This window comes from Phalaenopsis equestris, unplaced genomic scaffold (genome assembly GCF_001263595.1).
Source record: "Phalaenopsis equestris unplaced genomic scaffold, ASM126359v1 Scaffold200668, whole genome shotgun sequence".
Classification (NCBI taxonomy): domain Eukaryota; kingdom Viridiplantae; phylum Streptophyta; class Magnoliopsida; order Asparagales; family Orchidaceae; genus Phalaenopsis; species Phalaenopsis equestris.
Genome location: NW_018220479.1, coordinates 630050 through 646544, shown reverse-complemented (window position 1 = coordinate 646544; position 16495 = coordinate 630050). Strand labels below are relative to the sequence as shown.

Sequence of the window (16495 nt, the reverse complement as noted above, 5' to 3'; positions counted from 1 at the left end):
GAGATGACTAAGGGTCTGTTTAGGGCAGCTGCAGCTGTTTGAAGAAGCAAATGTGAAGGTGTTGCAGAAGAAGCTGTTTTTCAAAGAGCTACGGTGGCTATTACAAATTTATTTTATTTTAAAAAGGTCAGACCATAACTTTCTGGCAGTCACCTTATTTTAACAACTCAGGTTGAAAAAAACCTTTCTACCACAAAAATTTTTAAAAAGCAGCAAGAAAAACATTTCTTAAATAGAGCCGTGGCGGCGGTCTGACAAAGAAAGTAGACAGAAAGCTGCCCCAAACAGACCCTAAGTTGACTCAAGATAGGGCATCAACAACTATTCTCAGTACATTGTTTTTTGTTTCAAAATGTACGAATAATTTTAGAGGCTATTTGGTTTGCTAATAAAGAAATGCATTTATTAAAGTAATATATTGTTTTTTGTATTTGCATTTATTAAAGTACTTTAATACAATATATTAAAGAAATGCATGTACTTTAATATATTGTATTAAAATACTTTATAGCTGCATGTTTCAGTGTTGTGTACTAGAAAATTCTCAACGATACAAAAATCTTAAGAATTAACTTAGTATAATTATTCAGCACACACACAAATATAAATGCAAGAGATAATTGAATTTTTTAGTGGAAAAATCCCGATAAGATATAGATTTACAGGATCTGGCCCAATCAAAATAATTCACTAGGTAATTGAAAGTACAGGGATCCACTCTTTTCTTGAGTCGAAGAAGGGGAGATTACAAAAATTAATAATTACAAGTATATAATAAGAGTTTTGTTATAATAGTCATACTTGGGCTACAAAAAAATTATAGTTGGTGGCTACAATAGCTGTATTTGGCTTCAAAAGCTGTATTTGGCTGCAACAGTCGCTGGTGGTGGTCGATATCAATTGACGACCGTTCATCTGCATATCTTTTTACGAGTTATGCTTTAGTTGTTAGCCAGCTCCTCTTTTTTTCTTCTTCGTTCTTGCGAAAAATATTAACCTATTTATAATTAATTTAGCTAACATCTCAAAACATTCAATTGAATAGTATATTTTGATTTCTTCGATCACAAGTCATTTTTTTAACATTTAAGTGTCTTAATGATCTCAAAATTGAATGATCTTGTTCTCGTTGGATTCCATTTATCGAGCCGTTTAATTTGATTATTAACATGATAAATTTAGAGGTTATTTGATGGTCTAATTAATGAACCAAAACCTTCAATTATATTTCAAGTGTTTGATCCTTAGCTTATTTGGACTCGGATTGGATCATTTTCAATATCATTATGTTTGTATTGTCAAGATGCTCAATTTAATTATTAATTTGTTGAAATAAGAGCATAGATGATTCTAAATTTGGATTTGGAAGATCTTCTATCGAAAATGCATCAAGATTCGTGCCTGATCATACAAATTTTCACTAACATATCAATTGTCCCTTAGCTTTGGATATCAATATTTCGAAAATATATAGTAAGTTATTGAAAAAGTCTCAATTATAATTTTTGATGTTCTTGAAATTCACATGTCAACTGGAACAAAAATCATTAAAATTTTCAAATTTCCAAAATATAGTCATAGATGCTTCATTGTATTTTGATAAAACCAAAATTGAGTCTGAAATTTAATAGAATTTTGGAATAGACACTTCAGTAAAGGCTTAATTATGCTATTGTCACCACCGTTTGCGACATTCATGAGTGCACGAACGCGTAGGTGTATGTGCATGTATACGTGTGTATGCACGCACAAGAAGATGAGCATGGTGGTGCTCAAGGGTGTGCCAATGGGTGCAACACGGTGTGTGGGCAAGCTATAGCATATTTTGAGGACATGTTTATACGGAGGGTTTCTGTTTTTTGTAAACATTGAATAAGAAAAGGATGAGGGAAAATTTGTTATATGAGTGAGGGAAATCGATTATATGTGTAATAAAAGTAAAATTAAGGGGAAGAGGACTTACTAGAGTGTGGAAGGGTACAAGATTACTTACACTCAAGCCCCTTTTAGACATTTATGCCTTTTTGATAAAGTGTTATTGCGTCTTAAAATTTATAGTTTAGCACGATATATCCTAATGCATTTACAAGTGAAAGTTTGGAAAACAGGCAACCCTTTTAAATAACAATAAATGCAGAAAATTGGCAAAGTATAAATGGTGATCACATAAATATATTTTATTAGCTTCGATTTTATTAGTCTTAGTTCTAATTCATGGTATGTTTTTTTTTTTTTTTGGTGGGACACAACCTTTCTAGTCAAAATAATTAAGGTTATGGCAGATTCACACAAAGGTTAGGTTAGGTCTTTTTAGTGGTAGTAATAACTTGGATAAAAATAAACTTTTAAGAAGTTTTCCATTATATATATATATATATATAATAGTAAACTGAAAATTAAATATGCCACAAAAAAGCATCCAAACATGTCGCAATATCACTTGTTTTTTTTTGTGAATGAAGTGTGCTTTCATGCTCCTTGACCACGACTTCCTTGGAGTTCTTGACTCTAATATCAATATGATGTAAGGTCTATAATATCAATCAAGAATAAAGAAAACGAGACAAAATAAAGAGTTTCCTTCTTCGCAATACTGTAAAGATAGAAATATTATATTTGCACAAGATTCTTTCCTTTTAACTGAATATTTAGATTAGGAATATGTAAGGTTATACATAATATTATGTACCTAAAATAGATTGGACAAATTATTATTTATTAGAATAAAAACAAAGGAAAAGACATTTAACTTATCTGCTCAAAATATTGACATAGTATCAGAGCCACGTCGAATATTTAGCATGTGAATCTTTCGAGTCGTCTGCTTAGCCTGGAGAGCTTAGCATGTGAATCTTTGGAGTCGTCTGCTTAGCTTGGAGAGCTTGTCCTGTTTGCTCTAACTGCTTCCTCTGTGCCGCTCGCTCGATAGCCCGAACTGCCCCTCGACCGCTGTTCGCCTACTTGAACTGCCGCTCGAATGCTCGACCAATCGACCGCTCAATCAATGTTCTCGTGCCCGAACTACCGCTAACGCTCGACCGCTTCCTCTGTTCGACCGCTCGAACTCCCGCTCGACCGCTCGACCGCTCGACCGCTCAACTTCTTTGTCCGCTTCATCTGCCTCAACCGCTTCTGCTCTCGTCCACTTGGCTTCCTTCGTCTGCTTATGCTCTAATAGTATCGGTTGTATCTTCGGCTTTGGTATAGTAGGCATATTTCAACGCCGATATACATCCTTGATCGTGACACTCTATGGATCGGGGGCTCATCTTTGGCTTCAGACTCCTCTCCTAATTTAAGGCAGTGCACGATTTTTTTGAATCTTTTAGGTTGATTTAGATCAACGATTGAGATTTTTTTTGGATATCTTGGCTTTCTTTGATTTCTGGTTGATTTCGATCAATGAAAATTCTATTTAGAATGTATTCTGAAATCTTAGCTATCAGGTCTACGAGAAAGAATTATGTCGCATGAGAATTTCAGCTCAGAATGTTCTTAAAAGGGAAGGAGCTTTGGGGCCATATTGATGGGTCTTCTCCAACATCTACTGAGCCAAAAAGATCTTGGTCAATGAGAAGCAAAAGATGTCAGATGTTTCCTGGATTTTGGGATTTAGTGAGGCTCATATGGTGAACAATTTACGATCCTCTCACACAGCTAAAGAAATGTGAGAATACTTGAAGTGCGTTTACAATCAAGATAATTCTGCGAAACACTTCCAATTAGAACTTGACACGAGTAATTATAGTTAGGGTAATCTTTCAATTGAATAATATTATTCTGGCTTTTTAAATTTGTAGAGTGAATATGCTGACATTATTTATGCTAATGTGTCCAAGGAAAACTTAACTAGTCTTCAAGATATTCATGAAGAAAGTCGCCGTGATAAGTTTTTATGAAACTCAGACTTGAATTTGAAACTGCTTGAGCTGGGTTGCTGAACAGAGATTCAGTTCCTTGTTTGAATGTATGTTTTGGTGAATTACTGTGCAAAGAACAAAGATTAACAACACAAGCTGCTATTGGTACAAGCTATCAGTACAACAGGTGGATCATCAGAAATAATTAATATGACATATGCTGCTAAGACCAAAGGGAATGGACCAGTGCAGTGCTACAACTGCAAGAAATTTGGTCATAGTGCACAAAATTATGAAAATAAGGTATGTAATTATTGCAAGCAAAAATGACATACTCTTACGGAGTGCCCTACATGACCCCAAAACTGCAAACCACAAGTACTTCATGCCACGGTATCCGACACTCACAATCCTGACTCGACATCCACAGTTGCTGCCAATAATCAATCAACTGTCACACCCGATATGGTTCAACAGATGATTCTCTCTGCCTTTTCTGCTCTCGGTCTTCAAGGGAAAGGTAAAACTATTACTTTCGTTCATTCACCTTGGTTTGTTGATTCAGACGCCACAAATCATATGACAGACATAATTGATTTATTGCATAACCAATAACCGTACACTGATATTCAACATATTCAGATTATTGATGGAAATAATGTTCCAATTATGACAATTGGTGATATTAACTCCTTCTTCAGACTTGTTTTGGTTTCTCCTAAATTATCACTGACTTACTCTCTGTTGGTCAAATTGTGGATAATAAATGTGACGTATATTTTTTTCGTGATAGTTGTATTGTGCAGGATCAGGTGTCGGGGAAGGTGATAGCGAAATGGCCTAAAGTGGGCAGACTGTTTACATTACAGTTTATTGTTCCTCAAAATGTCATTAGTTTCTTCAGTTGTTGAGAATAAGACAAACATCTGACATAAAATACTAGATCATCTAAATGAGATGGTGTTGAAGCATTTACTTAAAAGTGACGTTTTTTATTTTACAGATTAGAATTTAGTAGGTAACTGTTCAGTTTGTAAATTTGTTAAAAGTAAGACATTACCTTTTCCTATTTCAGACAGTCGTACTAATAAATTTTTTGATATTATTCATAGTGATGTTTGGTGAATTACACTAGTTATTTCACATGCTTAATATAGATATTTTGTGACATTTATTGATGATTACAGTCGATTTGCTTGGATCTGGAGATTTGCTTGGATCTATTTTTTGCGTTCCAAAGCAGAAGTATTTACTGTATTTCAAACATTTTTAACATATGTTGAAACTCAGTTCTCCACTTGCATTAAAACCTTATGGTCTGACAATGACGGTGAATACATGACACATAAGTTTCAAGTATTTCTCTATAACAAAGGTATTTTTTCATAACGTTCATGTCCCTATACACCGCAACAAATTGGAGTTGCTGAACGAAAAAATCGACATCTATTGGATACTATGCGCACATTACTGATAGAATCTTCTGTTCCAGCTAAATTTTGGACTGACGCTTTATCTATTGCAGTTTATCTCATTAATCATTTACCATCTCAACAATTGAAGTATGAGTTTCCCTACTATCGACTTTTTGATAAACATCTTAATTATCGTATGCTACATATTTTCGAATGTGTTTGCTTTGTTCATCTACCTGCTCATGAACGTCATAAGTTGACAGCTCAGTCAGTACGATGTGCGTTTATGGGGTACAATTCTAATCATAAAGGTTTTGTGTGCTATGACTCGATTAATAGTCGATGACATATTTCTCTAAATGTGATTTTCTTTGAATATGAATATTACTTTCAATATCATGTGTCGACACTAGATACAATTATACTTCCACAAATTGATAATTCTTCTGCTGATAAAAGGTTCAAGCCAGACATTGGCTACACACGACGCCTGCCCCCTTCATCTTCAATCCTCCCCGACCCTGATCCAGAAAGTGCACCAATAAGTATTTGATGATCAACTCGGTGTATCCGTCCTCTAGATAGATATGAGTATTCTGCAATTTTAACTGATACTACTGTTCCTATCTCTTACGTTCAGACTGCTAAACAAACTCACTGGGTAAAAGCCGTGCAAGAGGAACTTCAGGCGCTTTAAGACAATCACACTTGGGATATTGTCTCATGTCTTATAAGTGTTAAACCCATTGGTTGTAAATGAGTTTATTCTGTTAAACTCCGATCTGATGACTCTCTTGACAGATATAAGACAAGATTGGTAGTACTTAGCAATCGACAAGAATACGAGATTGATTATGAAGAAACATTTGCACCTGTGACTAAGTTGAGTACTGTACGGTTGGTGTTATCTATTGTTGCATCTAAAGGCTGGTTCTTAAAGCAGATGAGTGTTAAGAATGCATTCTTACATGGGGATCTCAAAGAAGATGTTTATATGACTCCTCCAGGCTTGTTTTCTACTCCTTCACTTGATGTTTGTAAGCTCAAACGGTCCCTATACAATTTAAAACAGGCTCCACGGGCCTGGTTTGAAAAGTTTCGCAATACCCTTCTTAGCTTCTCTTTTAATCAAAGTCAGTATGATTCATCATTATTTCTTTGCAAGACTGACAAGAGAATCATTTTTTTATTAGTCTATGTTGATGATATTGTCATAACAAGATCTGACAATTAATTGTTGTCTCAGCTACAGAAACGTCTTCAAGATTCTTTTCATATGAAATATTTGGGGTCATTAATTTATTTCTTAGAACTCGAGGTTCACTCTTCTCCCGCTGGTATTTTTCTTCATCAGCACAACTATACGAAAAGACTTATTGCTTTGGCTGGTCTTCAAGATGGTTGTGCTGCTGATATTTCTTTGGAAGTAAATGTCAAATATCAACATAATGATTGCGACATTTTATCTGAACCATGCCTATATGATTATTGGTTGTGAGTCTCAATTTTCTGATTATTACGCGTCCTGATATTTCATTTGTTGTGCAACAAGTTAGTCAATTTATGCAAGCGCCTACACATCTTCATTTAGCTGCAGTTCGACGTATTGTTCGGTATTTGAATGGTATTTTTCATTGTGGTTTGTTCTTTTCTGCGGAGTCTCCTATCATCTTAACAGCCTATAGTGGTGCCGATTGAGCTGGTTGTTCTGATACACGTCGACTTATTGCTGGATGGTGCACGTTTTTCGGCCACTCTTTAATCTCTTGGAAGAGCAAGAAGCAAGATCGAGTGTCTAAGTCATGTACTGAATCAAAATATCGCGCTATGTCCTCTGCTTGTTCTGAGATCATTTGGCATCATTTGGCTTCGGGGTGTGCTGGCTTCGGGGTGTGCTGGCTGAGCTTGGGTTTCCTCAGCTTGAGTCTACTTGTCTTCATATAGATAATACTAGCGCCATCCAAATTGTTGTTAATCCCGTCTTTCATGAGCGCATGAAACACATTGAAGTGGACTGTTATTCCATTTGAGAAGCCTATGAGGAGAGTGTTATATCTCTTCTTCATATCTCTTCTGATCTTCAAACGACTGATATATTTACTAAGGCTCTTTCTCGATAGAGTCATCAGTCATCAGTTTCTTGTCGGCAAAATCATGCTTCTTGATCAACCAACATCAATTTGAGGGGGGATATCAATCAAGAATAAATGAAATCAGATAGAATAAAAAGTTTTCTTATTCGCAATACTGCAAAGAAGGAAATATTATATTTGCACAAGATTCTTTCCTTTTAGCTGAATATTTAGATTAGGAATATGTAAGATTATACAAAATATTATGTACCTAAAATAGATTGTACAGACTATTATTTATTGGAATGAAAGCAAAGGAAAAGACATTCAACCTATTTGCTCAAAATATTGACATACAAGACATTAATGACAAAGACCACAACTTGATTGATGTCCCCTTAGAGTGATGGTGGAAGGGTTATGTAGGTAGTGAAAAAAAGGGTATTCAAACTTTGTACAGATTTAGGGATAAAACTTTCAGGTTTTCAAATGGCTAGCTTTTCTTATAGAAATGGTGCGAGGAACTTTGGATCAAAGGTTTATGGCGTGAGGAAACTAATGGTGACAATTTCGTGGATTTTGGATTAATGGTTAAAAAGTTATGAATTTTTTAATCTGATTGATTGCAATAGGATGCTATCTCTCTATGCTAGATTTTTCGCTGGGAAATCTTTGAATTGATGGAGAGTTGAGTCCTTGGGAAGTTTTAGCAGTAGTGAGAGAATCTATATGAGAGTTATAAAAGTGGTGGAGTTGTCTTGGGGTTGATGGAGCTGAGGTTTTAGGGTTGGCAAGCCTTATAGCGACAATGACAACAATAACAATAACAAACCTTTATTCCACTAAGTGGGTCAGCTATATGAATCCTTTTTCTTCCTTTTTCTCCATGAATCCTTTTTCTCCATTGTGTCCTATCTAGTGTCATATTTTCATTTAATTCTAATAAATTAAGATCATTTTTTTATACAACATGCCCATATCTTTTTAGGTCTACCTTTCTTTCTCAACAAAAGTCAAATCTAAAACATCTACTCTCCTAACAAGGTCAGCAGATGATCGACATTTAATGTTAACAAATAGTGTAAGACGACTCAATCTAATATTGACTTCCACTAGAGCTGCTCTAACCTGTTCATAGATATATTCATTTCACATTTTTTCTCTAAGTGTAAAGCCACTCATTCACCTGAGCATTCTCATCTCAACAACATTTAAGTTAATTTCAGGCCGTTCTTTTACAGGCCAACATTCTGCACCATAAGACATTGAAGTTCTCACTACTACCTTATAAAATTTTCCTTCTAGTCTAAGCGGCACTTTTCTGTCGCACAATAGGCTTTATGCATTCCTCCACTTTAACCATCTAAATTGAATTCTGGTAATAACATTTCAATCTATGTCACCATCACTTTGAATAAAATATCCGAGATATCTAAGACAGTCACTCCTTTCAATGCCCTTTTCAATGGCCTAAGGGTTTCTTTTATTTTTTTTTGGGCATGAAGTAAAAATTGGAAAAGTGACTAGGGACCGACTTAATCCTTAGTAATCAACAACTATGCTTCACCAAAGATTCGAGCAATTACCATGCATTTTCATTTGAAATATGCGCAAGCAAAAGATAAATTTTATTCAATAAATTTAAAATATGAAGTAAGTTTTTTTTAATAGGCCTTTTAAGCCTAGACACATTTGAATGGCCTTTGGAGCTAATAAAATGCTATTACATAGATTAAGGAATTTTTACAATACAAAGGAGAAGAAAATAAGAAACATATTGCAAAAGTTAAAGCTTTCAAAAGTAAGAAAATTTGGTGAAGCCAAATAGGATAGGTATAGTGGCCTTGGAATCTACAAGTTTTCAAAATTTACAAATTTATAGGACATTAATGACAAAACCACAACTTGATTGATGTCCCCTTGGAGTGATGGTGGAAGGGTTATGTAGGTATTGAAAAAAAGGGTATTCAAACTTTGTACAGATTTAGGGATTAAACTTTGAGGTTTTCAAATGGCTAGCTTTTCTTAGAGAAAATGGTGCGAGGAACTTTGGATCAAAGGTTTATGATGTGAGGAAACTAATGGTGATGATTTTGTGGATTTTGGATTAATGGTTAAAAAGTTATGAATTTTTTAATTTGATTGATTGCAATAGGATGTTATCTCTCTATGCTAGATTTTTCGCTGGGAAATCTTGGGATTGATGGAGAGTTGAGTCCTTGGGAAGTTTTAGCGGTAGTGAGAGAAACTGTGTGAGAGTTATAAAAGTGTTGGAGTTGTCTTGGGGTTGATGGAGCTAAGGTTTTAGGGTTGGCAAGCCTTATAGGGACGATGCCAACAATAACAATAACAAGCCTTTATTCCACTATGTGGGGTCAGCTACATGAATCCTTTTTCTCCATTATGTCCTATTGAGTGTCATATTTTCATTTAATTCTAATAAATTAATATAATGTTTTATACAACATGTCCAACTCTTTTTAGGTTTACCTCGCTTTCTCAACAGAAGTCAAATCTAAAACATCTACTCTCCTGACAAGGTCATCAGATGATCGACATTTAATGTGAACAAACAGTGTAAGACGACTCTATCTAATATTGACTTCCACTGGAGCTGCTCTAGCCCATTCATGGATATATTCATTTCATATTTTTTCTCTAAGTGTAAAGCCACTCATTCACCTGAGCATTGTCATCTCAACAACATTTAAGTTAATTTCAGGCCGCTCTTTTACAGGCCAACATTCTGCGCCATAAAACATTGCAGGTCTCACCACTATCTTATAAAATTTTCCTTCTAGTCTAAGCGGTACTTTTTTGTCGCACAATAGGCTCTATGCATTCCTCCACTTTAACCATCTAAATTGAATTATGGTAATAACATTTCAATCTTTGTCACCATCACTTCGAATAAAATACCCGAGATATCTAAAACGGTCACTCCTTTCAATGGCCTAAGGGTTTCTTTTATTTTTTTTTGGGCATGAAGTAAAAATTGGAAAAGTGACTAGGGACCGACTTAATCCTTAGTAATCAACAACTATGCTTCACCAAAGAGTAGAGCAATTACCATGCATTTTCATTTGAAATATGCGCAAGCAAAAGATAAATTTTATTCAATAAATTTAAAATATGAAGTAAGTTTTTTTTAATAGGCCTTTTAAGCCTAGACACATTTGAATGGCCTTTGGAGCTAATAAAATGCTATTACATAGATTAAGGAATTTTTACAATACAAAGGAGAAGAAAATAAGAAACATATTGCAAAAGTTAAAGCTTTCAAAAGTAAGAAAATTTGGTGAAGCCAAATAGGATAGGTATAGTGGCCTTGAAATCTACAAGTTTTTAATATCTTTGTCTCCTTGATTGGTGTAACTGACCTATCCATCAAGAGACCTTAAATTAATCTTTTAAATTATTCTTCATGAGATTAGTAATCGTCTATGGGCTAGCTTGGAGATTTGTGCATGATGAATAACCCAAATCTTGATGCCATGCATTGGCTTTAACTTCTAAACAATTATACTTTTTTTTGTTTTAATTGTAATTTTCTATATTTAGTATTCTTCTTTGTCTTCTCTACCTGGTCTTCAAACAGTGTAATAATGGTAGATGAGGCTCATGAAAGATCCATCTCCACTGATATGCTTCTAGGCCTTTTGAAGAAGGTATGAACATTCAATTACGAGGTTGAATTATTATTTTACTGCTTCATTAGTAACATTTTGAGGTTGATTATTATTTTACTGCTTCATTAGTAACATTTTTTCTATTTAGTCATGGGGCTCATTAATTTGATCAATGCAACAGGTACAACGTCGTAGGCCTGAGCTGCGTTTAATAATTTCATCGGCAACAATAGAGGCAGAGTCAATGTCAAAATTTTTTCGAACTAGGTTCATCTTTGATTTCATACTAACTATTGGGTTTTCATGTGCTTATATGCTTCAATATAGTCATGAATCCTGTATTTCTCATTTTTTCAAACCTTACTAAACTTTAACTAACTCGGCTATATAACTAATTGGTTTGGTGAAATAATCCAGGACCCAGCCTCATTTTTTGTGTCCAATTTTTTGTTTTTTGTTTTCATTTATTGTTATTATTTTAAATCAACTAATAATTGCTTCTTGTGACATCTGAATAACTAAGTAGGTTTGTAGTCTCACATAGGCAACACCCTTAATGACTAAACGCTTGTTCATGATGCTGATTAAAGTAGGTGGGTTTACATTTGATCAATTTTGTAATTATGATTCGCTGGTCTGGTAAAAATAATCCTAGTAAACAAGTAACTAACCATGAATTTTGAATGGGATAGTGAACCAATCAAACTTATTTTTTAAAATCTGTTCAATTTTATTTATTTTGTGCCAATTATTTGATGTATTGGATTTTTGTGCAATGAAAATTACATTTTCTAAGCTCTATAAACTGAATTTAAACTTGAATCCAAGCTAACACTAGCAATTAGACCTGCATTCCAATTAAAGCTTAAAGATGCATATGAATGTTGATATAAAATGCAAAAAACAAATTTTTAATCTCTAGCCTGATTTATTTGAATTTTTTTTAATCAACCGAAGGTGTAAACTACAGCGTCATATAGTTAAAAACTGTAGGATTGGCCCTTATATTTTAGAATTTTTATGGTTAATCTTATTATTTTGAGTTCGTATTAAATAAAGAGTTTGAACTTTAAAAGTCCAAAAGCCCTCTTTTTTAAGCTGTGGTACTTTGTTTTAACTTATAACCGCATCTTCACTTCATATTGAACTAGTGTTACGTTGTAAATTGACAAGCATCTTATCAAGAAAGGATTGATATATCGAGCCTAGTTCTTCAGCTTAGTTGCAAATTATGGCTTATACTACAAATATGAAGCAAGTTAATGGCCAAGGATGAAATTTAACTTTTTAAGATTGCAATCTAATGCTTTGTTTTTAACAAATTCAATATGGTTCGAGTAATTTATGTCTGTTATATGCAATTTATATTTTCATTTAATCTCTTTTTAAAGTTTATTTGGAACATAACTTCAATTACTATACTGTTAGAATCAGATCAATGAAGCGTGCCTTATGATGATTGTGTGGTTTGCGTTGAAGAATAGGAAATGATAGACGATCTACATCAAATCTCTTAGAGTGACAGACACTCACTTGGGAGTGTAAGTCGTCTCTTAGAGATCTAGGGATAAGCGTTGCTACTCCTCGCGTTTGACTCACCAGTTAGTAGTAGGTTGGCGTTGCTATGATGAATGAGATAGCGAGGTAATCCAAAAGGTTTGAAAGTGCCCTCATTTCTCAAGATTAAGTTGGAGTAGATGGTAGCATCGATGCTGGAAAAGCTATACTATGGATAGAAACTCCTCTCGAGAAAAAGTCATTGGTCTAGTTTTAAGGCTTGAAAGTTCCTCAATTCGATAATATATTTCCCCATTGATACAAGACATGCATTTAAAGAAGCAACTTCAGTACATATTTGACTCATTTTGTCTTAAAAAGTTTCCAAGGAAAAAAAAAAGGCCTTTCATGGAATTCCTTAGGAGTACTCGGTAGAACTAATATGGGACACATGCAAATTATGATTAAATATTAAGTCAAATTCATAATATTCTTGAGCACTTTTATGAGTATTTGTTTCAAAAGGGTGCATGTTCTGCACTTCAATTTGATATTGAACGTTAGAATGCAACTCTGAAGTATGTGTGGTGAATGACTGCAGCTTAATTTAAATTTGCCTGCGTGGAAGGAAAAGATATCTCCATGCTTCTTACGGATATGCCATGAACCACTTCAGAAAACATTGTCTGTGGATGGAAAGTTGAACGAAATTTAAGGTCGGTGGAAAACGTTTTCAGATTTTTAATAAATAACTGATTGATCGAATGCTGTGGCTAAAACATTGTCTGTGGATGGAAAGTTGAACGAAATTTAAGGTCGGTGGGAAACGTTTTCAGATTTTTAATAAATAACTGATTGATCGAATGCTGTGGCTAGAACTATTGAGATAAATAGGCTTTGTAGATGAAGATTTTTTCTTTTATAACAACTATGCATGATGAGAGGCACTTGTAGTATTAGATTATGGAATGAACTTGCTATTTCAGATTTTCGAAAAAATGGATAGATGATGAAGATTTACGTGACATCTAGCAGTTTGAAGAAAAACCGAGACAAACTTCGTACCTTGCAACTTGAAAGGTAGCTTTAAGGGTGGCAGTGGAATGCAAAGTCCATCTTTTGCTTTGTAGTTTTTCCTAGTTAATTCATTGGGGCGCTTGTTGAAAATCATAACTGTATATTGTATAGTTGTGGACTAATTACATAGTGATCTTCTAGCGGTTGAATTGTATTGTTACAACCATTTTGACCTACTATACAGCTCAAATAAATTTAAAAACTAGAAACTTACGGATGTATCAGGGATGCAAAACTGAGATCCGTTGAAGTGATAAATGTTGCTTACTAAAAATGGATACCAGCGAAGGTGTCATGCGTTGACATTGGTTAAAAATAAGATGAAAGTCAAGATATGTCAATTGTTCATCTTTCATATGCTCGATGCAAAAGACAATGATGTTCATAGAAATCAACATAATGTCTATCCAACTTATTGTATCATCAGTTTTCTGTGTTAATGCAAGCACAAGGTTTTAACTGAAAAGCTATTTATGAAGAAAATCTATTCATTTTTGCATTGTTAGATCCAAAACTCTTTTGAGATTGGAAATATTTATGGCCTTTGTGATCTAAAGGACAAACTGTTTTCACAAAGAATAGTGATGCCAATAAGGCAGCACTTAAATGGCAATGCATGACCTGGTATCCTGCCATATTTTACTGTTCATGTTTGACAGAGACTAAATTACCTCTCTAAGCTTTAACGCTTCACAATCTATACCAAGCGGTAGGTGTGTAAGTGAGCCGAGCCAGCTCGAGTTCGACTCTCAAACTCAAACTGAAACTCATTTATTAAATGAGCTCAAGCGTTGAGGGTTGGCTCGTTGGTTCACCAGCAGGCTTGACTAGTTGGATTCTGGTGTTTTTGATGACTTACTTCTCCATTGAACTCTATGACAATTTTATTCATGTTTTCAAACAGGCTCACGAGCTTGCTATGAATATTTCAAGCCGAGCTCGGGTTTGAGCTTGTATTTTGATAAACGAGCCGAGCTTGAGTTTGGCTCGGCTCGGCTCGGCTTGACTCGTATACACCCCTACCAAGCGACAACTTCATTATTTTGAAATTTTTTCGCTTAAAATTTCTGATATTTTTTGTGGTTCTTCTGTTCGTATGCTCTAACTTTTTGGCATTATTTCTGTTTTTGTATTCAGAAAAAAGAATGATGGACATGCTACTGAAGAGAGCGGTCTCAAGACAGAACCTTCCATTCTTTCCGTTGAAGTAAGTTGAAGTTTTTTTTTCCGCAATAATTTTGTGCTTGGCATCATATCAGAATTTATTACTTGCTATGTTAAACCTGCTATAGAATTTTTATTTTGTTTGCCTTTATGCTCCATCCCGCAACAATAGGATTCACTTTTTTCTTCCCATTCAATTATTACAGGGAAAAGGGTATCCGGTGGAAATTTATTATGTCCAGAAGCCCGTCTCTGATTATTTGCAATCTGCTGTGGACACGGTACTTCTAATTCATGAGAAGGTAGAAAGTTTCTCATACTAGCTTTATAACTATTAAGATTTTTTTGTCTGGACAATCCATGTTTAAAACTGTTGTTAAGATCAGTTGTTTTGTTAGGAGTGTTCTGATATCATTCAGAAACCTTTCATTTGCTGTATTTCTAGCCTTCTAGCAGGCACGCTGCAGAAAACATGCTTTTGCCGTTTCATGGCTTTCATTGACGTAGTTTTATTTGGCCTTCTGTGGAATATTGCAGGAGCCAGTTGGTGATGTTCTAGTGTTTCTTACAGGTCAAGATGATATTGATGCTGCTGTGCAAATGCTTGTCGAGGTGGCAAGAGATAAAGCAAGCCAGTTTTCTGGTAAATTTGTTTCTTTAACCTTTGATAAGTATGAAAACTGGTAATGACTGGTTTCTTCAAGGCAAATAATCATTAAATACTTGAAAAATCTGTAAATGCTCAAATAATTCATTATAGTGAATTGTACATTGATTCAAAAAGGTTAAGCCTAATTCCTTTGGGCCTTCTCATAATTATTTTATTGAGTATTGTTGCGGCCAGCTAAATTCTTTAAGGTGATATGAATAGCCAATTATATTATAATTGGGTTTGTAATTATGGGCAAGGCTTACAATCTTATTGTAATGCCTAGTAATTTAATTGAAAAGGGCTGGTTAGCATGAACCGGCTGACGCGGGCATCTTCGGCGTGAGGTCCTGACACGGTTCCCGGGTCATGCGAGGAGCACATAACCGAACCAAACGGCTTTCAGTTGTTTTATTTTCAAAATTTAGCAAGCTTCCTACTTTACTTTCCTTTTTTTCTAGTCCTTTCCTTTATTAGGGTTAGAATGGAGACTTTTTAGGGTGAGTTTGTTTAGGACAGCCGTTGGCGTCCGTCTTTTTCCTTTGAAGGCTGTATCCGAGAGTTTGGATGGTCCTTCGGTTGTATCTATCTCCTGAGATGGCGATTATTTTCCTTATCTCCTTCCTCATCCTACCCACATCACGCTGCAGCTGCTCACAATAACTGCATTTGCTGTGTTTCTTGCAGTTCCTCCATCTCCATCTCCATCTCCAGTTGTATCTATCTCCCGAGGAGGTGATTATTTTCTCTATCTCCTTCTCCATCCTACCCACATCACTCCCGGTTGCTGAATCCCGCTGCACGGATAACGAGGAGCCAGTTCTCGAGTACCACGGTGCACCACTTGCCATCAACTTAAATCTTTTCGACAAAGAAGAAACACCAGAAGATTCAACAATGATATCTTAAGAAGAAGAAATTGCAGAAGTAAACTTAAGGAGCGGGAGAGTATTACTTCTGAGAGCAGCTCCAATGGATAAAGAAAAACAAATAGTAACTCAAAAGGAGTTACCTCCACCTCCGCCAGCGGAAGAACCATTTAACCAAGAGAAAATTAGAGGGTCATACAAACTGAATTACAACGTGCTAGCTCATCTTCGGAAGTTGCCGACCAGATGAAGCATTTACGACG

At 35.0% G+C, this 16495-nt stretch overlaps 1 protein-coding gene across 3 annotated transcripts in view; it reads left to right on the top strand.

The window, feature by feature from the left end:
- Positions 1 to 16495, top strand: part of LOC110035894 (probable pre-mRNA-splicing factor ATP-dependent RNA helicase DEAH9) — a 114747-nt gene that overhangs the window by 5893 nt on the left and 92359 nt on the right. For 2 of the 3 annotated variants that reach the window (XM_020740217.1, XM_020740220.1), the window contains exons 6-10: positions 10946 to 11015; positions 11158 to 11243; positions 14688 to 14757; positions 14921 to 15016; positions 15252 to 15357. In XM_020740217.1, coding sequence (XP_020595876.1) covers positions 10946 to 11015; positions 11158 to 11243; positions 14688 to 14757; positions 14921 to 15016; positions 15252 to 15357 — 428 coding nt within the window. The remainder of the gene's footprint in view (positions 1 to 10945; positions 11016 to 11157; positions 11244 to 14687; positions 14758 to 14920; positions 15017 to 15251; positions 15358 to 16495) is intronic. The other variant, XM_020740219.1, reaches the window with a different exon arrangement.